The sequence below is a fragment of the Chlamydotis macqueenii genome, chromosome 15 (genome assembly GCF_036417535.1).
Source record: "Chlamydotis macqueenii isolate bChlMac1 chromosome 15, bChlMac1.mat, whole genome shotgun sequence".
Taxonomy (NCBI): domain Eukaryota; kingdom Metazoa; phylum Chordata; class Aves; order Otidiformes; family Otididae; genus Chlamydotis; species Chlamydotis macqueenii.
Genome location: NC_141570.1, coordinates 2,960,996 through 2,986,508, shown reverse-complemented (window position 1 = coordinate 2,986,508; position 25,513 = coordinate 2,960,996). Strand labels below are relative to the sequence as shown.

The following is a 25,513-nucleotide window of genomic DNA, read 5'->3' as shown; positions in this document are numbered from 1 at the left end:
GCGGCGGCTTCGTTTCCGGGTGGCGGGGTGAGAGGGCGCGGCGTCATGTGACCCCAAGATGGCTGCGGGGCTGCGGCGCCCGTGAGGGGAGCGGCGGCGGAGCGGGGGCAGCGGGGCCGGCGGCTCCCGGCCATGGCGGAGGCGTGAGGCGGCGGGAGCAGGGGCTGCGGCGGGGGCCCGGCTGCGGGAGGGCCGGGGCCGGGGCCGGGGCTGCGGCGGGGCCTCCCGCAGGGCCCAGCGGCGGCGGCGGCGGCGGTGGCGGCGGAGGGGACCGGAGGGGGCCTCGCTGCTCCATGTCGGTCCCCTCCTGCGGGAAATATGATCAGCGCCCCTGACGTGGTGGCCTTCACCAGAGAGGAGGAGCTGGAGGATGAGCTGTGCAGCGAGCCGCCCCTGCCCGAGGAGTACTCGGTGCCGCTCTTCCCCTTCGCCGGCCACGGCACCAACCCCTGGGCCAAGGTCGCCAGCTCCAAGTTCACCCGGGACTTCATCCTCATCTCCGAGTTCTCGGAGCAAGTGGGGCCCCAGCCCCTCCTGACCATCCCCGATGACGCCAAAGTGTCGGGCACTTTCGACCTCAATTATTTTTCCCTTCGGATCATGTCTGTGGATTACCAGGCTTCCTTCGTGGGGCACCCTCCCGGCTCTGCCTACCCCAAGCTGAACTTTGTGGAGGATTCCAAAGTGGTGCTGGGGGACTCGAAGGAGGGGGCCTTCGCGTATGTCCACCACTTGACTCTGTACGACCTCGAAGCCAGGGGTTTTGTCAGGCCCTTCTGCATGGCCTACATCTCAGCCGACGAGCACAAAATCATGCAGCAGTTTCAGGAGCTCTCCGCTGAGTTCTCCAAAGCCTCCGAATGCCTCAAGACGGGAAACAGGAAAGCTTTTGCTAACGAACTGGAAAAGAAACTGAAAGATCTGGACTACACCAGGACTGTCCTGCACAACGAAACCGAGATACAGAAGAAAGCCAACGACAAAGGCTATTACACAACCCAAGCCATCGAGAAGGCCAACGAGCTGGCCAGCGTGGAAAAGTCTATCATCGAGCACCAAGATCTGCTGAAACAAATCAGGTCGTATCCCTACAGGAAGCTGAAGGAGTCCGACTTCCACCCCTACGAGCCGGAGTCTGTGCTGGATCAGGCCGACGCGGGCTGCGATCAGGACCTGACTACCTCCGACCTTGCCGAGCCTGGCGAAACGCCCCTTTGCGCCCAGGCGCTGTCCTACACCCCCAAGCTCATCAAAGCCAAGTCTGCCAAGTGCTTTGACAAGAAGCTGAAGACGCTGGAGGAACTCTGCGATATTTATTTTTTCACCCAAACCCTTGACCAGTTGCATCAGATCGAGAGGACTTTCAGAGGCGACGTGTGCTACCTCCTGACGGACCAGATCAGTAGGGCGCTCTTAAAGCAGCAAAGCGTAACTAACTTTCTCTTTGAGGACGTGTCTTTTCTGGATGAAAAAACACCGGAAAAACAGTACAGAGGCTGCCAGGGGCTCAGTGAAGATACCGTCGATAGAAAGTGTCCGGAAGAATCCCCCGCTCCTAAAGTGGTCATCAGCCTGGGATCCTACAAGTCCAGCGTGGAGTGCGTGCCCATCAAGATGGAGCAGGAAATGGAGGACTCCCAGGAGCCCAGGATGACCGAGTCCGTCACGTTCGAACACCAGGAGAACCTGGACTATCTCGATGCGGATATTAAAGGCAGCATCAGCAGCGGTGAGAGCATCGAGGTTCTCGGAACGGAGAAATCCGCGTCTGGCTTGACCAAATCGGAGAGCCAGGCCAGCCTGCCCGTCAGCCCCAGTCCGCAGGCGGGCAGGAGCAAGGTGGGCAGCCGGCGAACCGTCAGCGAGGACAGCATCGAGGTGCTCAGCACGTGCCCCTCCGAGTCGCTCATCCCGGAAGATTTCAAAGCGAGCTACCCAAGTGCCATTAACGAGGAACCGTACGCCGACGACGAAGAGGGAGGCCTTCGTTTCACCCCCAAACTAAACCCGGACAACGTCGACGAGCGGGAAGACGTTTCGAAAGAGGAGAACTTAGCGCAGGTTGATTCCGCCTGTTGTATCGGGAAGGAGAGTCCCGGCTTCCTGGAGCCTCTGCCTGAGCTGGGGCAGAAGCCCTGCGTCGAGGACGGGGTGGTCAGGATCCCGCCGCAGCCGTACCGGCAGGGCGAGCAGGGGCTGCGCGGCAGCTTCGGGGGCTTCCCCTCCCACGACGGCATCGCCGGGGGGCTCCTTCCCTACGAGCTCGACTCGCGCTACCTGACGGGCAGCAGGGAGGTCAGCAAGAGCAGCCTGGACGAGTGCTCGGACTCCGCGAGCTACATCAGCAGCGCCGCCTCCACGTGCTCCGACAGGACGCCGTCTCCTGCCCACCCCGCCCGCCAGGCCAGCGAAAGGCACAGAAAAAAAGCCGGCCAGAACGCGCTGCGGTTCATCAGGCAGTACCCCTTCGCTCACCCCGCCATCTACTCCCTGCTCAGCGGCAGGACCCTCATCGTGCTGGGGGAAGAGGAAGCGATAGTCAAGAAGCTGGTGACGGCGCTCTCCATCTTCGTGCCCAGCTGCGGCGTTTACGCCAAGCCGGTGAAGCACTGGCTCACTGCCCCTCTGCACGTGGTGGATTTCCAGAAGTGGAAGCTGATCGGGCTCCAGAGGTAAAGCGAGGATCTGTTTGCTTTGTCGCTGCTGAGGTGTGTGATAAAAACTCGGAGGGGAATGGGTGCGCAGGGGAGAGCTCTGGCCGGTTACCGACGCAGCCGCTGCGACTTGCCGCCTGTGGGACGTGTTTGTGGAAGGGAGGTGGGTTTGTCTGTCTCTTTAGATCCAGCCTCACTTGTGAGTTCGTCTTTTCAAACATCTGCTGGGTGCTTGCTGCCTGGCTCATCCCAGTTATTTGGCCAGGAGGTTTCGCTTTTCCTCCGGCACGGAACAAACGCACGCATCCCGCTGCTTTCCTGGTTGGTGTGATAAGGGGTCCCCTCGCGTGCTCTGCTTTCCCTGCCTTCTGCCAGAACTCCGACGTTTCTCGCTAGAATGGTGTTTCTGAAATGCTGGGCTGCCTCGGAGGGTGTGCGGGTGGACAGAGACTTCTTTATAACAAACCTCAGTGCAGGGGAAAAAAGGGCCCGCAGAGCTGCGTGGGCTGCGGCGTCGGAAACGCGGTTCAGACACGAAGGAAACTTCAGCTCAGGGTGGGGAACGTCACAAAAGCAGGCACCCCTTCCCCGGCGCCCAGTCCGGAAACGCGCCTTTGTCGTTTAAAGTAGCCAGCTGTGGTTGCTCAGCTCTCAAAATTTCAGCCCTGCCCCTGTTGCCGTGGTGGAAAGGATTTTCTCGGTGCGTTACCAGGATGTGTTTGGCGCTGCGGGTGCAGGTACGGCGGGGTTGCGGGTGACGAAACTGTCCCACGCTGCGCGTTTACCCTCGCTTCTGTGCTCGTGAGGGTGACGGCTCTGCCCACAGCTGCTCCCAAACTTCTCTGTCTGTCGGTGAGGTTTTTAAAAGCCTCAGTGTTTACTCGTTTCTCAATGTTTGTGGTTAGATGCAATTTTTATAAACAGAAGTATTTTTTTTTTAATTTTTTTTAAGGACTGCTTGTAACGTGTGTCAGTCATGTCAGCTCTCCATGGAATGTTAATTAAGTGTTGAGTTTAACGTGGGTGCTCTCAGCAAACTGCTTGCACAAGGGCTTTGGGAAGGAACTCAGAGGCTAAATTAATTATTCCGGCAAGGGTGCCGCGTCTCTAAGGCCTGGGCACGGGGGCAGCCCTCCTTCCCAGCCGCTGCGGCTCCCAGTTTGAGGCTGGGCGCTGTATCTCAGCCCCGCGACTTGAACCACGCAGAACTGAGGAGCAGAAGGTAGGGTTTTGCGTAGGCTTGTAATTTGCGTTTAAATAACATGAATTGAGGCTTGTTGGATAATTGGATGTTGTGAGTGTGCTGTGGGTTTGCAGCTGAGTGAAAAATGCCCAGGCTCAGCTGGGGAATATTCTGGTTCCCTTTTTAAAGGAAGAGCAGAAGGCTTTGCTCTGCTCAGGGCTTTGCTCACCTCAAAAAAAAAAAAAGTGGGGCGAAAGTGGAGCTCTTGGCCAGGGGGATCTGGTTTGGGTTTCTGAGTCCTTGTTGTCTCGTCCAGCAGCTACCGGCTGCTGCGAGATTTGCTTCTGCTCACCAGAGATGTCCCGTCGCTCCCCCTCCGTATCACCGAGGGAGGGAGCCGCCCTGAAACGCGGTGGTTTAGGAAGCAGCGCAGGGGACTGAGGTTTCTTTGTAGGCTGATGAGACTGTTCGGCCATTTTCCTCGGCGCTAGAGTTTATTTGCTCTTGCACCAGCTCATCAGCTGAAGGGAAAGTACGTGCGATGCCAGGGCACGAACGCTTTCTGCTGCTGAGCTGGCTGGTTCCCTGCAGCCGTGACCTCTCTCCTTGCCGTTTCAGGATGGCGTCGCCCGCTGGGGTGAACGTGCTGCACGCCCTGAGCCGATACAGCCGCTACGTCAGCATTCTGGACGCCGACAGTAAGACTCTGCGCTGCCCGCTTTACAAAGGCACCTTGGTGTCGCGGCTGGCCGACCACCGCACGCAGATCAAGCGAGGGAGCACCTACTACATGCACGTCCAAAGCATCCTCACCCAGCTGTGCTCAAAAGCCTTCCTCTTCACCTTCTGCCATCATTTGCACCTTCCCATCAGCGAAAGGGAACCGGAGCAATGCGTCGTGAACCGCAGGATGAACTTTCTGAAGCTTCAGCTGGGCCTTGCCAACGAAGATCTCAAAATTGTCCAGTATTTAGCTGAGCTGCTGAAGCTGCGGTACCTTCAGGAACCCGGGCAGAGGGTGAGCCCTCTGCTCAGATTTGACTATGTGCCCAGCTTTTTGTACAAAATCTAGCCTTGCGCGTGGGCTGCCTGCCCGCGTACTCGGAGTCTGACAGAGCTCATCCGTGCTTGATATTGACGCTGTCTGCCGTAGCTCTCGTACGTCGGGAAGGGGCGAAGGAGCCGATGCGTTTGCAAGTGTCTCTGCTGCACGGAAATCGGTGTCTGAGGGACCGGATTCCTGTGAGGTTCCTGTAGCCAAGAACGTAGCTGCTCCATCACGTAAACCACTGGGCGCTCTGGTTTTAAACGTTAGAAGGGGCACTGTTAACTTTTAAAGCGTATCGTGGCAGCACCCCAGGGGGATTACGGCATGGAGAGAGAGGTGGGCTGCGTTGGGGATCCATAATAACTTCTACGCAGCCCCCAAAATAGCGCAGTGCTCCGCACGCTTCTACCAGAGCCCTGAATGCTGTTGGTCCCTTCCGTGGAGCCAGGGCGGAGACCAGAGGGAGATTTCAAGGCCACGTGAAGTTCTTTAATCCGCCAGTGTCCCGCCAGAGCGTAGCTCGGAAGCTCCCTGGCAGGGTGGCAGCTTGCAGTTACCCGTCCGTGCGCAGCGGCAGCGGGTGGTGTCCCTTCCTGCATTTTGCTGAGTTTCCTGGCGCTTCCCGGGACGGGTTGTCCGTGGGTGGGTGGGTGGGAGAGCATCGGGGGCAGGTGTGCTTCTCTCCAGAGAACTCTGCCGGTTCTGCTCAGCTTTTTTAAAATCTGGAAGGCGGAAGGACTCCTTAACGCCGGCGAGCGCTGAGGCGCCCGCTGCTGTGAATGTAGAGCACTGTGCCTTGTCCATTTGTCACATCCTGTCTGCCGGGCGCCCTCCGAGAGGGGTGGGAGGGACAGCAGGAATCCTCAAAGCGTGCGAGGTCGAGGGTGGCCTTTGAAGGAGAGAGGGGAACTGAACAGAGCTGGGGGGGACCCTCATTTTGTGATGGGGAAACAACAGTGCGATTCAGCTGAAGCTACGCCGTGGGACAGCAGGCTGCCTGGCTGGGGGGATACGAGCGCTCAGGAGAGATCGGGGATAAATGTATTGGATTCCACGTTGTATCCATAATAGTTTAGTTTTATTTTTTTGTTTGTTTTTTTTTTTTGTTGGGGAGTTGACTTTTGAGCTTCGCAGGCTCAGCGGCGCTGCGTGCGGCTTCTGGCCGAGCCTTTGTTGCGTCTCGACTACCTCTCCTGGGCAGCTCTGGACGGGGCAGAGCTGCCGCTCTCTGAGCCCGGATGCCGAGGACTTTCCTCTCAAAGCTTCTGCGCCGCTGCCTGTGCCGTAAAGGTTTTGCCACCGGCGTGGTGACGCTCCCAGATTGTTTCTGTTGGTGCCAGAAGCTTTGAGTCTCTGGAGTCTCGTGGGAGATGGCGCTCCTTGGCCAGCAGTCCCAGGCTGCGGTCTGCTCTGCCCGGCGCCGTGTGGTGCTGGCGGGCCCCGTGGTTGTTCCAAGCAAGAAAAGCCTTGCTAGGAGAGATAACCTTCATTTTATTTCTTGTTATCGCTCTTCTGACGATGAGGTGAGAACAGCGGAGATTGTACAAGATGAGCTGATGCGTTGTTTGGTTTGTTGTTTTTTCTTTTTTTTAACCCTCTGTTTATTGTGCTGGTGCGAGGCAGCGCTGGAGGTGAATCTGATGTTCCTTGCACGCCCGGGCAGGTTTCTGTGTACAGCCTGGGCTTCGTCAGCGTGGCCTAGACCCTGCTGTGAGAGCTGCTCCAAAACCTGTGTCCTGAAGGCAGGGAGCTTCCTCGGGGAGGCTGTCGTCTGGCACCAGCCTCTGCGCTTCGGTACCGCTGCCGCCTCTTTGGCTCACCTGGAAAGGGCTCTCGGGTAGCGCGGGAGGCATAACCCAGAGGGCAGAAAGGATCTTTTAAATGTGAATGTTCTGTCTGGTGTTTATGGTGAGGCCAGCTCAGCCAGGCAAGGTGAGCTCGTGGCACTGTTTCTCCGGAGGGATTTCCAAGGTCAGGGGTTGTTTGCGATGGTGGTCTTAGGTCGCAGTTGGGAAGCAGCGTGGCATCGCCTTCGCCGAAGGTGAGCGGCGTGCCGGTGCGCGGGGCTGCGCGCCTTTGAAGCGTGTTTAAAGGCCTTTTCCTTTCCTAACCGTGCCCTCCTGTCGCACATGAACTGGGTCTGCTGGTGAAAGACTCCTGTATCCGTCGAAAACACCCGCTTTCCGAAGTGACTTCAGGTGTCCCCTTGTCGTCTGTGCCTCGGCTCCCACACTAAAGCTGCGGCGAGATTCCCTGAGGGAAGAGGCGTCTCGGCGAGTGAGTAACGCTCTGGAGAAGGACTTGTCACCGGAGCTCGTTTCCTGCTGGAAAACAACCCGATGCTGTTTGGGTTTGAGGAGGGAGGGACGAACTTTTTTCCTGCCGACTCACCTAAGTCTTCCTCCAGGCTGCCAGCGCAGAGAGGGATCGGTGATGGGTGTTGACCGATCTCTCAGTCACAGGGGTCTCGCCTCTGGCGTTCAGCTGCGCTTGTGAATCGATAAATAACTCGCTTCCCGTTGCTCCCTCTGTCAAACCTGTAGTATCTGATCCTGAAGGCTGTGTTGAGCAATACTTGCACTACCGCCTGCCTGACCTGCTTCATCTCTCGGCTCTGATTTGGGAGGACGCCCCGGGGGCTTTGCTGGGACCTTAACGGGACCTCGGCGCTATCTGCAGCTCGGCTGTTAAGCAGGAGCTGTGGGGAAACTCGCCTCGGAGTACTTGTCCTCCTAAAGCCGGCTGGCGGCAGGGTCACCTCTGAGCTCCAGCAAAGGGTGAGTTACATCTGGCCGCGGCACCGCGGTTCAGCCAGAGCCCAGCCTGCCCTCGCTGCTCGTGGTGCCTGTAACGGCAGCAGAAATCGGGGGGAGTCCGAGCGCAGCTCGTGTTTCGGGAGCTGAATTCTTCTTTGCTCAGCAATTTCCCTGTCTGACCCCCTGCTCCTGTACAGTGAAGATCCCTGCATCGGCACTTTAAGACTTTTTTTCCCTCATCTTCACTGTGTTACCTCACTAGTTCCTGATGTTGGCAGACTTACAAGAAGTTACGCTCTACGCACTCACAGCTCCCGCGACGAACCTTGGCACGCGTGTTCCTCGGCTTGCGCCGCGCCACCGTCCAGCCATCCCTCCGCCGCAAGCAGGGCGCATTCCTCGCAGCCGCGGTGCAATACTCTCCAGCACTGACCCTCCGTCCCCGAGAGCCAGCGGTGCTGCGTGTGGCCGTCCTCCGCTTCCGTGAGTGCTGCCAGCATGCCCTTGCCTCCCTCCCACGCAGCCGGCTCCGGCTCCCTCCTCTCTCTCTCTCTCTGCGGGCCGTCAGGGAGAGGAGGCTTTAAGCCTGACGGAGAATTCACCAGAGCAAAGCTCTTCCCTGGCCATCAGCAGCCTGGCCGGGAGGGCAACGCTCCCTTTTCATACTCTTCCGCTTTCCCGCGTTGTGAGATGAGCCCCGCTTTCGGCTCCCGCCCCAGGAGGGTCAGCCATAGGAGCAGGCGACGCTAACCCTACGCAGGTTTCATTTCTCAGAGAATAGCGCTGGGATTGACTTTCATCCAGTAGCAATCACTTCTAAGCAGCTCCAAAGCTGTCTTGCCTTGCCTAGGGGAGTACCGCCTATACTCTAGCAATATTCACCGCTTGGTACGGGGTGGGAGAGGCGATTGAGGGATGAGAGATGATGGCTCCGTTCCCTCCGGCCTCTTCTTTGGTTTTTCTTGAGCGTGGGGGGCCGTGGGCGCCGGTTTGGTGTTAGGTGAGAGCCCACGCTGCGGATCGGCGTCTCGGAGAGCTGGGGCTTGCAGCGGTGTTCTGAAAAAGCTCCTGTGGTCAGGTGCGACGGGGCTGCAGGAGAGCGCCCGCTCCACGCGGTGCCCCAGCAGCACAACGTCACAGCAAGGGCGCGCACCCCAGTACCGGCGGGGTCGCAAACCCGCCGTGCGCCGGTCCCCAGACGCGTTTTAACTGGAAGGCAGAGAAACACAGGGTACCCAGTCCTGCCGGCCGCCACGGGGATGGGGCTGGGCTGAGAGCTGCCCCCGAGGGCCGCGAGGAGGCTGTGATGAATTCTCATCTTATTTTAAAGCACTGTATCCTATTACTGCATGTTGAGTTACGTGTGCGTGCCTGCGCGTGCCGGATGCTTGCGTCAGTAGTTAGAGCGAGTGTGAGCAGGAGAAATCCCAGAAGCATGTCTCAGTGTCGTGCTGTGTTACTGCACAAGAGTTTAACAGATGTTCACACCAAATGACTAGTCTGAGAAATGTACTTTAAAAAAAAAAAATATTTATTTGGGTTCAGATATTTTTGAAATACAAAAAAAAAAAAATCGGTTGTATTTTTTAAAGCTTATAATTCTTGTCATACATTGTGGTTAAATTCTTAATTTTACCGTGCTTATTAAAAAATTGTTCTACCTACGCTTGGCGCTCAGAGGTCTGAGAAAATGCCGGAGACGCGGGCTAGGATGGGATGGCGATCCCTTGTCGAAGCCCACGGAGGCTGGAAGGCACGAAAGGAAACCCTTGAGGCTGAAACCGGGGAGGCTTTTAGCGGCTGCGAAGTCTCCTGCGCAGCCGAGCACAGCGCGCCTGGCCTGGAGGGGTGGCCCCCCGCGTCCCTCCCCGTGCTGCGGGCCGGGGCGAAGGCGGGCAGGCTGCCTAAACCTCGTCTGCCGCCGCCACGGGAGGGGAGAGGTGAGTAGGAGGCGAACAGGGCGTTTGGCACACCGCAGCCCGTGCCAGTGGGAGGTGCTGGGAGAAAGCACTGGGGCGTTGGATTGGGGGGTGCGAGGGTGCCGTGATCCCGGGTCCTTCCGCAGCTCCAGGAGCGGGCACGGGTGTCTCCCCTTACAGGACAGGCAGCCCTGGGAGCGGGAAGGTGGCTGCGAAGGCTTCCACCTCTTCCTTCAGTGCCTTCAGCTCCCCCTGGTATTTCTCCTCTTCCAGTTTCTCCTTGAATTCCTTCAGCGTGGCCTTGGGGCTCATGTCCTTCTGCACGCGCAGCGTCAGCTCGATCCCTGCCAGGGCGGGAGACGCGTCCGTCAGCCCTCGCGGCAGCAGCACCCCCGCCTGCGCCCGCGGCGAGCGGCTGCCACATCCCGCCGCTCTCCCGGCCCCGCCACGGGGAGCACTGGGAGGGAAGGAGCAGGGCTGCGAGGGACGCGCTGCACCGGGAAACCAGTGTGGGGCTGCTGCTGGAGCTGAGGTTCGGCCCCGTACGCAGCTTCCCCGGCCTCACCTCTGTGGATGTACTGAGCCACCACGCGGAAGTCATCCTGCCGGAAACCACGGGAGGTGAGAGCCGGCGTCCCGAGCCGCAGGCCGCTGGGACGCAGGGCGCTGACATCGCCTGCACCAGAACAAGTCACGCGTGAGCAAACCCGATACCGAAACCGCCACCCGTGGGATTTCAGCCTGGTTCCCAGTGTCCGGGGTGGACCGGGAGCTGGGAGCCCTGCAGGAAGCTCTGCACGGGCCACGGGAGATCGGCAGGACGCGGCAGAGCTTGTGGGATCCCTCACCGGGGCACGTGTTCTTGTTGCAGGCGATGGAGCAGATCTCCAGCACGCGCTCGGCCCGGCCGCCGTCCGTGCCTCTGCTGCGCAGGTCCAGCAGAATCAGGTGGTTGTCGGAGCCCCCTGCGAAGAGAGGGGCTCGGTGGGGGGACGTGGGACTGGGGTAAACGCTGCTCCCGTGCCAGACTTCAGCAAAAAAGCCTTGGGATTGCACCAGGGCCCGCCCCTGGTTTTGGGAAGGGGAGCTGCTTCCAAACAGCTTTGCGAATGTCCTGAGGAACTGCGGTGGCAGAGCCCTGCCCGTCGCGTCCGTGCACATGCCGCCCTCGTGGCCCAGCTCGGACCACCGCCTCCCGCCGCCGAGACGTGTCCTCACCCGTGACGATGTCGTAGCCCAGCTCCATCAGCGCCGCCGAGAGAGCCTTGCAGTTCGCCACCACCTGCTGCTGGTAGGCCTTGAACTCGGGCGTCATGGCCTGCCGCAGTGCCACGGCGATCCCTGGGGAAGAAGGCAGAGCAGGGTGAGTTTTTGGGGGGCTCCCACCAGGAGAGCTGGCAGAGATGCATGGCGCCACCAGCAGAAATCATCCTGGAAGCTGAGCAGCTGACCTGCGATGGCGTGGTTGTGCGGGCCTCCCTGCAGCCCGGGAAAGACCGCCTGGTTCATGAGGCTCTCCAGGTTGTAGAGCGTTTCCTTGCCCGTCTTGGGGTCCACGCTGCGCGTGCCTGTGGGAGGGGAGGGCAGGGTCGCTCACGAGGCAGCTCAGCCTCCCTTCTCCCGTGAGCTCCTTTCACCTCCTGGCCTCTCGGAGCAGGGACGGTGGTGGTTCCTCTTCAAATCTGGGCCACGGGTGGCCGTATGAAGCTCCCCAGATGCTGCTCCCAGGACATCCTGAACCTCCCTGCCCTCCCTCTTCCCCAGCTAGAGCAGAAAGGAGCTTTAATTTGCAGCCCCCTCAGCCTAGGGGGGAGCGTTTCTCCCAGCTCCCCGGCCGGGTCAGGCACCTTTGCGGTAGAAGATCATGCCGGCCCTGCAGCCCCGCAAGGTTTTGTGGGTGGTGGTGGAGACGACGTCGCAGTGGTCGAAGGGGGAGGGCACCACGCCGGCAGCCACCAGCCCGCTGATGTGGGCCATGTCGGCCATGAGATAGGCGCCGTTGGCGTCGGCGATCTTCCGCATGCGGGCGTAGTCCAGGTTGCGCGAGTAGCAGCTGACACCTGCAGGGAGATGGCACATGGAGGGGACAGGAGCAGATGTCCAGGACCTTGGGACAGACCCAGGTCCAGCCCTACGATGGAGACAGCACACCTGCATCCAAGGTGTGTCACCAGGGAGGCGGGTAAGGGTTTGATCCTCACCTGCTATGATCAGCTTGGGGTGGAAGAGGCGGGCATTCTCCTCCAGCCGGTCGTAGTCGATGTAACCGGTCTTGGGGTTGACCTAGGAGAGGAAGAGGAGGGTTCAGCCACCTTGGTATGGGTGAAGGTCAATGGCAGCGCCATCCTGCAGGAGGGGGTGCCGGGAGACTGACACCGGCACCAACACTTAGGATGACCGCATCCTGGCTCCGGCTGGAGTGGCGTTCTCTACCTTGTAGGGCATGGACTCGAAGAAGACGGAGGTGGCAGAGATCTTCTTCTTGTCTGTCATGAAGCCGTGGGTGAGGTGGCCCCCATCGGGCAGGTCCAGCCCCATGATCCTGCCGTGGGGCTCCACCAGAGCCGTGTACACCGCAAAATTTGCGGGTGACCCTGCAACGAGAGCACACCAGGCTGGTTAGGGGTGCCGAGGCGTGCCGGGGCAGCCGGCCGGGCTCTCCCGAGCGCCCCGTTACCTGAGTAGGGCTGGACGTTGACGCCCCACTTCTGGGGGTCAAGCTGGTACGCCTGCAGGGCTCGCTTCTGGCACAGCCTTTCCAGCTCGTCCACAAACTCCGTCCCGCCGTAGTACCTGCCGGTAGAGGATGGGGCAGGGTTAAAACCAAACTCCTTACTCAGAACAGTCCCTGTGCCCAAGCTGAGGAGGAACCTAGGTGATGCCACATTCATGGCAGCCACCAGGACAGCAGCTGCAGCAGACGTGACCCTGCTGAGATTGTCCAACGTGTGGCCAAGAGCTGAAGCCGAGAGGGTCGTATCCTGCCCTGGAGGAGCTTGGCTGCCAGCGCAAGGACCTATCTTCCTCTCCAGAGGTGAGGTCTGGCAGCGTGGGTGGTTCCTCCCCCTCCCCACGAGGGTTTGGGTTGGGTGGGACTCGGCCCCAGCCCCGTACCTCTGTCCCGGGTAACCCTCGGAGTATTTGTTGTTCATGCAGGATCCCAGGGCCTCCAGGACCGCTCGGCTCGCAAAGTTCTCCGACGCGATTAACTCCAGCCCCAGCCTCTGCCGCTGCTTCTCCTTCGTGATGATGCTGTGCACCTTTGGGAGAGGAGAGGAACGGCTTCACCCGTGCTCTGCATGGAGACGTGGACGCTGTGTGGTAGGGGCTGTGCCCTCGGAAGGGCCGGGGCGATGGAGAGGGGCCTGGAAAGCTGCTAGAGAAGGGAGATGAGATCCCTTCTTGGTCCAGCTCATCCCAAACAGATCATACGTCCGGCCACAGGCCATGTTTTGAGTTTTGACCTGTCAGCAAGCTGCCGTCGTTTGGGCTAGAGAGCCAAGGGCAACTGCCACGTGGCCTAGTGGGCCGGCCGCTCTGGTGCGGACATTTCAGCTTCAAACAGAGGGGTGTGAGCAACAGATGTGAAGTTACGACCGTGTTATCTGCAGACGGTTGGAGGACGCCCGCCCGCCCTCCCTCCCTCCCTCCACCTCTCACTACAGGCAGAGGGGGCATGGAGGGCTGGGTCCCAGTGGCTCAGCCTTGGAGCATTTCCCTGCCACATCCCCGGCTCCAGGAGGTCAGCGTCCCCACGGCTGCCCCGGGGATGAATGAAGCAGCTGCTGGGCAGGGGCCAGGACGGGGCTCTCACCTCCGGGTCGTTGCTTTCGAGCGGCTCCATTACCATCCTGTTATGGGAGGCCCAGAGCTGCGCGCTGAGGAGGCCCTCGTCGCCCTGCGTTGAGTTTGCCATCCTCCTGCTGGGTCCAAGGTCACCTGCCAGCCGAGAGGGGACTTTGTGGGACGGGCTGGGATGGCAGCGGGCTGGGGGTCTCTGCGCTGTGTCCCTGCCCGCTCCCATCCCACATCTTCCCTGGAAACACAGAGGGACCAGCTGGGACCCACTGGGTGAAGAAAACACAAGACAACTGCCAGGCTTCCCCCGCTGATTTAAGACTGGTTCATTAATTAGAGTGTTTCTGATCATTTCCGATACCCTTCCCATCACCGCCCCGCCCGGGCTCCCCCCACCCAGCTCTGCGGCGCCTGGCCAGACACTCGGGGACGTGGGGATCCTGCGCATGGACCAAACCGGAGCAGCGATGAGCGATGCCTTTCCCTCTTGTTCCCGGAGATCTGGGGGTCTTGAGGCTTTCAAGGAAAGGTTAGGAAATGCCCTCAGGGACACAAGGGTGTCTTCTTCAAACTGCTCTTTAATTTAAAGGGCAGTGGGGTGCTCGTACCCACAGACCTGAGTTTTTAAAGCGTGTTATGTTACCTCTCAGCTACCTTCCCTTGTGTACAGCCAGGAGGGCAGACCCGCAGCGGGTCGGCGTCCGGCCCCAGCCCCCAGCTGAAGCAAGCACGGCGCGTGGAGCTGGGCCCTGAGAGGCGGCAGCTCCGCTCCAGCTTGACCCCGTGGCTCGCGCCGTGCCCGGGCCTGGCAGCAGCCCGCCGGCCCCATCGACACGACCGACCGCTGCTGGTGTTATAATGCAGAGCACAAACTCCGGGGCCCGCCTGACAGCCCGGCTTCTGCCTGGGGTGCGGACAATGGAGCTTTTTGCCCGTTAACCCCGCGAGGCCAGCGAGGGGCCGTGAGCAGGTTGTTAAGCAATCGTACTGGGTTGGCTTGCGCCAAGCTGCCGAAGTCCGTTCGGCGGGGGGCTGCTGCTCGCCAGGACGGGACGCTCGGCCGTTCTCCTGCCCGAGCGCGGGGCCTCGCAGGCAGGATCCCCACAATCCCCCCCACAAAAATCCTTTTTTTTTTTTTCCCCCCAAAAAGCTGGGAAGGGGCTGCGAGGGAAAGGGTAGGGTGCAGCACTCGGGTGGGTCCAGCGCGTGTCCCACCCCCCCAGCTCGGGCGGCAGCACTCGCACCCAGCGCTTCCTGCAGAAGGCTGGCGGGGGGGCAGAGCTCCCCGTTCCCCCCTCCCAGGACGGGACCCCCCATTTCCAGGCTCAGGGCAGGACCCCGGTCCGGCCCCGGGGCTCAATCCCCACGCGGCTCTGCACCCCCCGCGTCCCGGCTTCATCACCCCCAGCCCCCGAGAGGCTCCCGCGCTCCCCCCCCGCCCTGGCCCCGCACCGGCGCTGCCTGCCCGGCTCTCACCCGGTCCCGGTCCCGGTCCCGGTCCCGGTCCCGCTCGGCGGCCGCGCGGGACCCCCCGCTCCTAGCACAGACCGCTAGGACACGCCCCTCCGCTCCTCGTCCAATCAGCGTCTCGCTCCGCCCCGGTAGGCTGGCTGCGGGGGACACGCCCTCAAAGCATCTGAGCCAATCAACGCCGCGTTTTTCCATCTCCCCGTTTCCTATTGGCGCGCGCCGAGGCGGGGCTGGCGGCGCGGCCAGCACGTGGCGGCCGGGGCGCGGGTGACCTTGGCCCGCGGGTTGGGGGGGGGCTGCGCTGCCGTCACGCCGATGACGTCACCCCTCTGCTGTCGTCACCCCGATGGCGTCACCCCTCTGCTGCCGTCACCCCGTAGCCCCGGCCCTGCCTGCCGTGCGCCCCAGGGGAGCCCGTCCCCCAGCCCTGGGGGGGGATGCGGGGGGGTGCCCCTCGCCGCCCTCCATCAGCCGGAGGACGGGAGCCCCCCGCCACCCCGCACCGGGCAGGGAGCGCTTCCAGCCGCTCTCCCCCCTCAGGGTCCCCCCAGCCGCGCTGCTGGGCAAAGCCGTGTCCCGAGGCGAGCCAGCGCACCGGGCCGCGGCACGGGTTGGCGGTCCCGGCACGGCACCGCGGCGGTGGGGGGCGCAGCCTGCCCCGTCCCCGCACCGTGGCTGGGCAGGCCCATGGGGGTGTCCAGGTGCTGTCCGGGTGCGCTGCCGTGGGGGGGACGAGCGGCACAGCCCGTGTTCTCCTCGTCCTTCGAGTCGGGGTTGGCCAACTGGGGGAGCCTGCGACCGCCGGGGCTTTGGGGGTTAAATCAACGCACCACAAATTGAGGAAGAAAATTAGGGAATAAGGGATCCGACTCAATTCCTTGTGATCCAAAGCCATAGGAAAATGGGACGAGGCAGCGTGAGTCACTCTCCGGAGAGGAGCAGCGTCTCACAGGGGAGCCGGCCGGGAGGCGAGACCGCCGGCCGCGGGCAGAGCGGCGAAGGAGCGCAGCGCGGTGGTGGAGGTACCCCGGAAGGCACTGTAAGGAACAGCCTTTTAACTTAATCTGTACCAGTCTCGACGGTTTTGCTGTTTTAATTCGCTGTTGGTCATCCAAAGAGGACTTGTCGCAGCTGCGGGATTTGGGTTTCCACGGTTCTGTGGCTGTCCCACGCGGGATTGCTGTTGCAGGCCGTTCACGGCGGTGTTTTTCTGTCGGCGCGGACACCAACAGCAAAACCCGGGTCGGTTTCTCTGGGGGCGGTGGTTTCTGCGACGTGCGGAGCGGTGGCAGGGTCGTGTGGCCGCTCACAGGGCACTGCTGCCCGGGGGACACGGCGCTGGGCGATGCCAGCCCTCTGCCCCACGGCGCCCGGGGCTGTGGGGGACCGAAGGAGCTGCAAGCAGAAAATCTTCTTTATTGTTATCATTTATTTCCTGGCTCAACGCGTCTCTCAGGGCATGGTGGCTGAGCTCCTGCTCAGATGTCTCCCCTGCCCATTGGAACCCCCCCTTCTGGGAGACGATCAACCCAGGACGTACGCAGGCTGTCCCCGTCCCTGCGTCTTGGGTCACGGGGATCTCGCGCAAACGGCTTCAATTCCTTGTGCCTCACAAATGTTCATCTGCCGTTCAGAAGCCTTGCAGATGCTAGAGAAGCTCGTTATATTAATTATATATTAAATTATCTAACCTGGCTGTGTATATACGTTTTGTGTACAGCTGCTAGCAAAGATTTTCGCTTCCCCTGAGCCGCAGGAGCTGCAGATAACTGTGGCGCGTGCTGTTACGAGTTCAGGACTCCGGCTTGCTGGCGATGGAGAGCGTCTCTTCTTCCCCTCCGCCCTTCTCTGCCAGTTCCCCCGCCGTGCCGTCCGAGAACGCCACTGCCCACGATTACTACTCTGGCCTGCAGAAGAGCATGCATGTCCTCTCCATGGTGGTGTACGGCATCGCCTGTCTGCTGGGGGTGACAGGGAACGGCCTCGTCATCTGGATTGCAGGCTTCAAGATGAAGAAGACAGTGAACTCCGTCTGGTTCCTCAACCTGGCCATTGCTGACTTCATCTTCACCTTTTTCCTGCCCCTCAGCATCGCCTACACCGCCCTGGGCTTCCACTGGCCGTTTGGGAAGCTCCTGTGCAAGCTGAACAGCACCATCGCGTTCCTCAACATGTTTGCCAGCGTCTTCCTCCTGACGGTCATCAGCATGGACCGCTGCGTTTCCGTGGCCTTTCCCGTCTGGTCTCACAACCGCAGGAGCCCGGAGCTGGCGGCCAGGATCGCACTGGGGACGTGGGTCCTGGCTCTCCTCCTCAGCTCCCCGTACCTCGTTTTTCGGGACACTGTGGTCAGTTCCAGGAACATCACCAGCTGCTATAATAATTTTGCACTGTCTGATGACTACACGTCCGAGGCAACACGGAGGCTGTGGAGGATGCGGCATAAAGCGATGATCATAACGCGATTCTTATGCGGGTTCCTCATCCCCTTCACAGTGATTCTCATCTGCTACACCATCGTTGCTGTCAAGATGAAAAGAAGGCAGTTAGCCAACTCCGCGAAGCCATACCGAATTATCATTGCTGTCACAGTCTCGTTTTTCCTCTGTTATTTCCCCTATCATGTCTTCTCCTTGCTGGAAATATCCAAAAACTCTTCCAGTCATGAGATGAAAATGGCCCTTTACATAGGGATCCCCTTGGTTTCCAGCCTCGCTTTCTTCAACAGCTGCATCAACCCCATCCTGTACGTATTTGTGGGGCCGGATTTCAAAGAGAAGTTTCGCCAGTCCATCCTGTCGACCTTCGAAGGGGCCTTCAGCGAGGACTCGGTGCTGGGCAGCCTGAGCAGCAGGCGGAAGTCCAGGTCTGCTTCGGAAGCAGAGGTCCCGAGGGTCTGAGCAGGCGCCGGTGTGGAGCGGGCAGTAATTTTCTCTGCAATTTCCCCGTGTTTCAGAGCTATAATCGCAGGACTGGGGGCTGCAAAGGGCTGCGCGTGCTAACAAAGTGCGATTTGACGTTTTGGAGGTATCTCACACCTACTATGACTCAATATACTATGGGAATTAAACAACTGCAGCAGGGTGGGAAAGTACAAGTACATTTTGCTCCTTGTGCCACTTCCTTGGCTGCCTTGTTTCCCTGTACCTTCTCCATCCCCTATGATCCATCGTACCTGGCAAAGTGTCTCCCCAGCGGGACGTGCTGAGAGGGCAACCACAGCCTGAGTGGTGGCTGCCAGTGTCAGACTTGGCTTCCTCAGCACCGCTGATTTGTTACAGCTTCCAGTTTCTAACAGGCAACCCTTTATAAAAATTTGCTGAGTTTGTGACTCTGCTGGCAGAGCTCTCTTTACTTTCCTCTCCTCCTGAGGCTCCTGAGGATGGAGCTCTCAGATGCTCTCCGTGCTGCCGCCCATCCCAGGGTCACCCTGTATGTGGCCAGGGGAGGCATTTGGGGACAAATCCTGTTTGTATCTCTGTTGGGTTCACCTCCTTGCAGTGCATTTGCTTATGGTGAGCTGCTGGGAGAGTTTGTTCCCTGCCCTTGTCAGACTTTCCTGGCAGCTCATCTTTTTTGGGGTTCCACCAGGAGGCAAGATCGAGGATGGCTGTGCCAGGGGTGTATGGCTGTGCCAGTGTTTCGGCTGTCCAGAGGGGAAAAGGATGGAGGGGAGAGTTATTCTATAAGTCCTTGGTAATTAAATCAGTAAAGAAAATACAAAGATCCTTTCCCATGCGTCATTCCACTCTGGTGCACGGGCTGCTAAAGCTTTAGCAGAAAATGATTAAATTAAAAAAAAAAAAGGCAGCTTGAACGTGCAGTGGGATCCACCTGGAGGCACTCTCACAAATGCATCTTTTAAAGAGAGAGGGTGAAATGAAATGGCTATATGTATTTCTGCGGGGTCTGGACCATCCAGTAAGACAATCATCTTTCCTCTCCCCAGATGTGTGGCAGGAGGAATTACTGGTTGTGCTCCAGTTACTCAGCTTTGATGTACAGCATCAGTATTTCTGAGCAACGCTTGCCTGTGTGCGTGTTTGACATGTTTCTGGCCCTTAAATAGTGGAGACCTGACATTTTCTACTGTTGGTGAATGAATATTAAACCCCATTAAACTTACGTAAAGCGTACCCAGCCTGTTGTGTTGCCTGTGTGATAAAATGCCTGGTGAGTGAATCAGAACCTTTGGTAACTGAACAACTAGATAAGAAGATTGAATACCCAGGATTTGGAAACAACCACTGGCATTAACAGCTACTCTTACGACTGCAGTGGCCAGGACTCGGTCTGAGTGTGAGGACGTGCCCAGGGCACTCTGTCCATGTGGATCCGATTGCCAGCCCGCAGTTCTGGCTTCCTGGTGGGTTTCAGACCTTTTGGTGCATTTGAAAACCAGTGGTTCGGAGAAGAAAGAAAAGCAAGGGCGACTGAGCTAGGTCTGGTCAAGTGTCACGTTTGCAAACTGCTCAGGATGAAGATGTGAGGGTTTCTTCCCAGGCTTGGTCAGCCCTGAACTGCTTTAATTTTCCCAAGTAGAAAATGTCGATCACATAAATGGGAACGGCAGCGTCGAGGTGCTGTCGTTCCCAGCCCATCCCAGGCAGCTGAGAGAGCAGGTGACTGTATCACACCTCCCTCTCCTGCCCAATCTGCCCGTAAAATGGCCCAAGCTGCCATTTGTCCTGTTCATCCTGCCAGAAAGCTGCCGGGGAGCCTCACCGCTCCCGTGGCTGGAAAATCTCTGACTCCTAGACTGAAGTGATGAATTTACACATACCTCACTGTTCTGCGTGGATGACATTACCGAGCGAGCGCTGTCACTTGAACATGTTAGGGATTAATTGCGGGTCTGCTGGGCCATGCAATATTAAATGAAGGTCGTGATCCTACCAGCATGCATGCTCTTAACCTTAAATCCGTGCATAAACCCGCTGAGAACGGGGAATGTAACAAGACCCTCCATATGCCAAGCGTGAGTAAACAGAGAGATTTACCCTTTGCCACAAATCGCTGTCTGTCATCCAAACAAAACTGCAATGTTTGCTATGCAGCATGCAACTCCGGGGCTATTTGCTTGCTCCTGGTGGTAAACTACAGCATTGATTGCCGTGTCAAGGCCGTGCAGACCAGCGCTTGCTCTTTCTGGTTTTCCTTATCTGTCTGCAGACCCCACATAATTCCTTGTCACAAGAGTCTCTGAGAGTGTCGGACCAAGGCCTTGGACTCCCCTCTCTTCACGCCGGCACCCTTGAAGGTCAGGACTTGAAGTATTGACCTGGTTTGTAGTAGGAAAGAAGGTAATTTTCTGGGTTATTTGGACACGCAAGGTGGGTACAGGATTCCCACAGGACAACAGGATTTAAATGAAGCAGAGTGTCTGGGTAATCTAAGGAATGACCACTGGAATACCGGTAGGTAACTAACCTACAGAGCACCATCTCCTCCCCGGTGTCCCAGCCAAGGCCAGCGTGCCTGTCGCACAGCAGCTGTGTTTCGCCAGCTGACGCCATCCAACTCCAGAGCCGAGACCAGGCTGCTTGCTCTCTCTCTTGCAACATCCCTCCCAGTGCAATATCCCTCCCACTCTAAGCGGCACGTTATTACGCCTAAGCAAAACAGCGTGTCTTTACGAAGCTGAACGTCTCCCTGCATGACGGGGAAGGGGCTGAGAACGCTTTCGGACAGCCATTCCTGAGAACGCTTGCCAAAATACTGTTGGGAGAAAAAAAGGGGAAGCGAATGTTTTATGGATGGTAACGGCCCTTGCTGTGTTACAGGATGCGCTTGAGATAGAGGCGGGTCTGTCATCCTGGGTCTGATCCCTAACCTTAGTGCAATGAGAAACCGTGCTGACATCAATCCGGGGTCAGGCTGGCAAGGGACTGGTTCCAAGACAAATCTCCCATCGTATCGAGTTCCCTCATGTTCAATCTCCCATTGTATCGAGTTCCCTCGTGTTCGGACTGTCTCATCATCGCAGTGATACCTGTGATAGTCCCTCGTTCCCAGGAGGCAGGCTGTTCATTCTCTCTGATACTTGTGTTTGTCATGTGCTTATCTAGAAAAGCTTGAATGAAAAAAAAAAAGGGGGGGGGAATATTTTCCAAAGGCACGTGAACAGTCCGAAAAGGTTGAACTCCTCTTTTGGCAGCTGTGCCCCCCTCTGACGCAGCTTTGCTCTCAAGGCTCTTTGGGATGCGATCGGATGGGTGGAACAGCCTGAACCCCTCCAGTATTTGCAGTCATTGAGAAAGGCGCTGAACTCGCTGCCCCGCGCTCGTCAGGCCCTCATTGGTCCCGCGGAGGGGCCGATCCGGCAGCCCCGCTCATACAAACAGGGCTGGCACGCGCAGAGCCAGTTGGGCATGTGGGGTTCAGGCTGCGCACCAGGGAGAATAAGCAAGTTCTGACAGTCAGAGCGTCCGGTATGAATTAGCAGACCAGAGCGAGCAGTCTGGTGAGGTCATTAATATTCTGGTGCTGGGCAAGGTAAACACAGAGTCACCAAAACATCTTGGTGAAGAGCTCAGAAAGACTTGGCAGGTGCTTTTTGGTTAGAGGTTTTGTCACAGGCCGCGTCTTCTGAGTGCAAAAACTGGAGCTATGGTCCAGAGCTGCCCTCCAAAGAAGGTAGCAAGGGGCAGTGACACTTCCCTAGCTGGTGTAGATGGGACGAATTCTGTCACGGGGCCAGTTTGGGTGAGGGACAACAGACCTCTGTGTGCTGAAAACAGAACTGGCAGAATCCAGCTACAGCCTGGTTGTGTCCTGTCCTGGTTCAATCACAGGCCTAAGTGGATCAGCGCTACAGTTTGGGTCAGACTGGGGTCTAGCAGGATGGTAAGGTATTCGTATATCTTTAAGCAAGAGAAAATAACTCTCAGCTGCTTCTGTAATGAAGACAGGATCTTAGACGAAGTTGTATCAAGAATCTCATGGAGTTAAAGCCTGGGGTGGATTGCAGCACGCAGTAGGTCCTCGACAGCTGTGGATTATTGCTGTGCCTGGCAGTTCTACACTGTCATAGCAAGCACGTAAGTCAGGGATCTCAACAAGAGCTGTCGCTACCTCGCTTTGGAGGAGAGGGTCCAGCAGGTGACTGGAGCTGGGAGAAGCTCCTGAAATATCAGGGAGGAAACCAGCCAAGAAGGACGTGGCAAGCGGTAGCTCAGGAGGAAAAGGGATTTTCTCCTTGGGACCTGGATGAACATGGAAATAGAAACAGGGCTCAGAAGAGTTAAGAGGGAAGAGGGAGGAAGGAGTGGGAGCTAAGACAGCCTTGAAAGTACCAGCAGCATGATGGTGGCTGCAAAGGAATGGGAGGGAGACTGCAGCAGGTGAGGAAGTTCTCATTAATGAGACCTTAATGAGACAATAAAAGCCTCTGTGAAAGCTAGCAGTCCCCATGCCTTTCCTCTGGTGAAACCTTTTTGGTGAGTAGAATTTTTATGTGTCCTCCTCTTGAGCTTGGGAATGGAATTTTTAGAGAAGGTCAGGCAAAAGACAGTGCATGGAGGTCTGACAGCAGAATTTCTACCAAAGCTTGATGAAATCAGGGAGGAAACAACATGGCAAGTCAGAGGACTGGTATTGGTGTTTCCCTGTGAAGGAGAGATGTTGGTAATAGTGTTAGTGAGTGGTGCAGGCCAAGCTTTACTTGGGTCTCCTCAGCCTTTCCTGGTGTTGCAGACTGCTGAGGGTCCCAGCCATTGGAGAAGGTAACCTCCCGTTGCTCATCCAGGGTTTGTCCTGACCAGCACCAAACTGGGAAGGGAAGAGGGTGCTCTTTGCTAGGTGCACTTTGCTCCTTCCCCACACCTCTCCCAGCTTCTGCTTAGCTGTATGGGTCAGACTTGGTGCCAAATCTTTCTTTGCACCCCCCAGTCTATCCCTGTGCAGCTGTGTATGCAAAGCACAGGATCTCTTCTCCTGTACTAAACTCCGCTTTAATTTGTAAGCGTGCTCTACGCTGACCAGTGGCCCTTAAGCCCTTCCTGTATGTTCGCTAAATGCCTGTACAGGGCATGATGCACGCGTGCTCTCTCTCTGTAGGGGAGCTGCACCTCAGTGCAGTAAATAGCAAGTCGCACTAGGACCCAGCGGGTGGGACAGAGAGGAACAGGGTGTTTGGCACAGTGTAGCTGTTCAAATTCCCTAAAATGACATGACTTCACTGTCCTGTTCAACTGCTTTTGCCTAGAGGCAAATCGAAGGGCAAAGCACATCTATAAACAGAAGGTGATGGATGTTAACTGGATGTTATGCAGACTTTGCAGGACAGAACTGCACACAAACGCGGCAAAGCAACGAGAATCTGCGAACGAAGCAGAAGGCGCTGCTGGCAGTCCTTGTTTCAGGGCGATGTGTGTTCAAACCCTTGCCCTCTCATCCAGCTTGAGATGTTTGTCTGTGCAGTGACCTGTTAAACGCTGGGTATTCCAACACGCCTCTCGTCTCTTTGTTTGAAGGCTGGCTGCGGATAACCCCGTGCTGAAGCTGATGTGGCAGATCTGTTAGTCACTGCAGACTGACCCGGAACCGAGAGCACGGTTAGAAACAGGAAAACAAACGGAACTTGGTGAGTCTTTCAGTCAAAGCTTCGTGACTCAGGAGGAGCAGGGCTGCAACAGAATTAGTTGGTGCCCGTTTCCTGCAGACGGCCAGGCAGTAATATTCCAGAAAACAATGAGTGTTACGTACTTACACAGCCCTTCACATAAATAAGATGTGTTCTCTGCTCTGGGGCCTTTTTGAAGGCACGTTGGTTCCCAGACATGGGGAATGCTATTTTCCAGATCACTCCTAAGAAATTTATAAAATTACGCCTCCCTCCCTTGATTCAGAAATGCATTTATAGCTGCTCTAAGTTCTGCCTCCCTAGCTGGGTACTATCCAAGCCAGCATCTTCTGGAAATTAGACACAGTCTCTCCCAGGGCAGTGGAGCTGATGGTGAGGAGGAGGAGGAGGAGGGAGGGGGTGACCTGGAGGCTGTGCTCAGAGGGGCTGTGTAGGGTACAGGATGCTTTTGGGATGCTTTGTAGCTCCAAGCATTGGGAGAGACCAAACCTATTCACAGGGCTCCATTAGGATCAAATCAAATGGTTTGGTGTATCATGTCTGATAATTCTTGCTGTCAGGTGGTTTGGTAGGTGAATTTTAACAACCACCTTTAGAAAAAAAAAGGCAACCTGGCTAAGCAGTGATGGATGGAGCTCAGGAGACTAGATGACAGTAGCATTTATCTTCTCTCAGGTGATGGATGCAGGCTGTTGTCCAGCCAAGCACTGGATGAGCAGTGCCCTTCACCTTGGCTGGGTTAGGCGTAGGTTTTTGTTTGATTTTGTTTGGGTTTGTTCTTTTTTTTTATTGCACATCTCTGCTTGCCAGCATTGCATCTGGATTAAGAATAACGAATCTCTGTGAGCCAGTATATTCACACACAGAAGTTTTTCAGAATTCCTGAGATGACTGCTAATTGAGTAATCGTAAATGAAGTAAAATCTGGGTGCTCCTTTTGGAGCAACTATTTGTTAAACTCTTAGCATTTGGATAGCATATTGTAAAATTAATAAACCTCTCTTTTCTTGTGAGGTGATACTTAAACTTGCATTCCTTTGACCAAGAAAACAGAGGAGGAAAATAAATTTATTTGCTTTAAGAAAACAAAGGCAGTAGGCTTATAAAAAGCATCAGAAGACAGAATCTTTTAGTTCCTGGTCCTGTGGTTTGCTTAAGCAATGCCAGGAATTTGGGGCAGCATGAATCAAACAGTCAGCAAATTCTAGGTGCCCTAGGGTATTGAAAAACGCTTCTGGGGAAGGCTGCTAATTGCACTACGGGTCAGTGCTTCACCATGTGTTGTTTCTAGCTGTTCTGCCTTAAACTGCTTTGCCATGCCAGCCCGTAGTGAAATCCTGTGATGAACACTGATGCGAACAGAAATCTCTGCTGCTCTGTGAAGAGGCTAACAAAGAGCTCAAGACGCCCTTCCCCTTTGTCCTAAACACCCCAGAACAGAACAAAAAAAAACCTACTAAGGTCAACCACTCTGAATGAAATGTGGAAGCACCACCCCGTAAGCAGAAAAATACAGACAGAACGGTGGGAGTGGCGAGGCGGTAGGAGAGGTCTATTCTCTTGCACTGAAGTGTAATTCAGAAGAGATTCTAGGAAGGGCAGAAGGATTATTGCTGCATCTCTGTGACGGTACAAACAGGCTTATGGTCTCTCTGCTCACATATTTCAAACAGATGTCTTAGCTTTGTGCGAGCGCTACAAGTGGAGTGTTGTACATCTGGCAGCTGCTCAATGGCTCCAGCTTAAATGGCTGTCCTTCCCCCCAGCTCCCAGGCTGTTGAAAAAGCAAAAAAAAAAGACAATTGATGAAGTTTTGGAATGCAAGAGGCAATAAGCAAATGTTGTGAAACATGGGGGAACATCGGCCTGTGAATATTTAAAATGGAAAATACAGCTTGTAACGGCAGAAACTGCATTTTGAAATATGAATCTAAATGTTGTCCTTTTGCCGGCACGTTTGTGAGCTGTGGCTTTTCTTCCTCTTTAATGGTAAGGCCAGCGCGGACAGAGGTATCTGCTGGGGTGCTCAAGGCCTTGCTCCAATGCACTCCGCAGTCTAGGAATAATTATGTTTAATTGCTTTTTGTAAGAAAAGCTGCAG

At 57.0% G+C, this 25,513-nt stretch overlaps 3 protein-coding genes across 3 annotated transcripts; 2 read left to right on the top strand and 1 right to left on the bottom strand.

Moving 5' to 3' along the window:
- The first annotated feature begins 228 nt into the window (after positions 1–228).
- On the top strand, positions 229–5,521 carry SMCR8 (SMCR8-C9orf72 complex subunit). Its single transcript, XM_086760203.1, has 2 exons — positions 229–2,672; positions 4,456–5,521. The coding sequence occupies exons 1-2, from the start codon at positions 319–321 to the stop codon at positions 4,907–4,909; spliced, it is 2,808 nt and encodes a 935-aa protein (XP_086616329.1). The 5' UTR covers positions 229–318; the 3' UTR covers positions 4,910–5,521.
- A 3,643-nt stretch (positions 5,522–9,164) lies between these two features.
- Positions 9,165–14,879, bottom strand: SHMT1 (serine hydroxymethyltransferase 1). The gene is made up of 12 exons (XM_086760204.1): positions 14,835–14,879; positions 13,375–13,499; positions 12,675–12,820; positions 12,238–12,353; positions 11,994–12,154; positions 11,762–11,843; positions 11,408–11,620; positions 11,012–11,128; positions 10,779–10,901; positions 10,409–10,525; positions 10,126–10,236; positions 9,165–9,904 (listed from the first exon to the last, which is right to left on the bottom strand). The coding sequence occupies exons 2-12, from the start codon at positions 13,474–13,476 to the stop codon at positions 9,735–9,737; spliced, it is 1,458 nt and encodes a 485-aa protein (XP_086616330.1). The 5' UTR covers positions 13,477–13,499; positions 14,835–14,879; the 3' UTR covers positions 9,165–9,734.
- A 1,747-nt stretch (positions 14,880–16,626) lies between these two features.
- On the top strand, positions 16,627–18,937 carry LOC104473701 (chemerin-like receptor 1). Its single transcript, XM_010129697.2, has one exon. It carries the CDS (start codon positions 16,643–16,645, stop codon positions 17,726–17,728), a length of 1,086 nt encoding a protein of 361 aa, XP_010127999.2. The 5' UTR covers positions 16,627–16,642; the 3' UTR covers positions 17,729–18,937.
- The last annotated feature ends 6,576 nt before the right edge of the window (positions 18,938–25,513 follow it).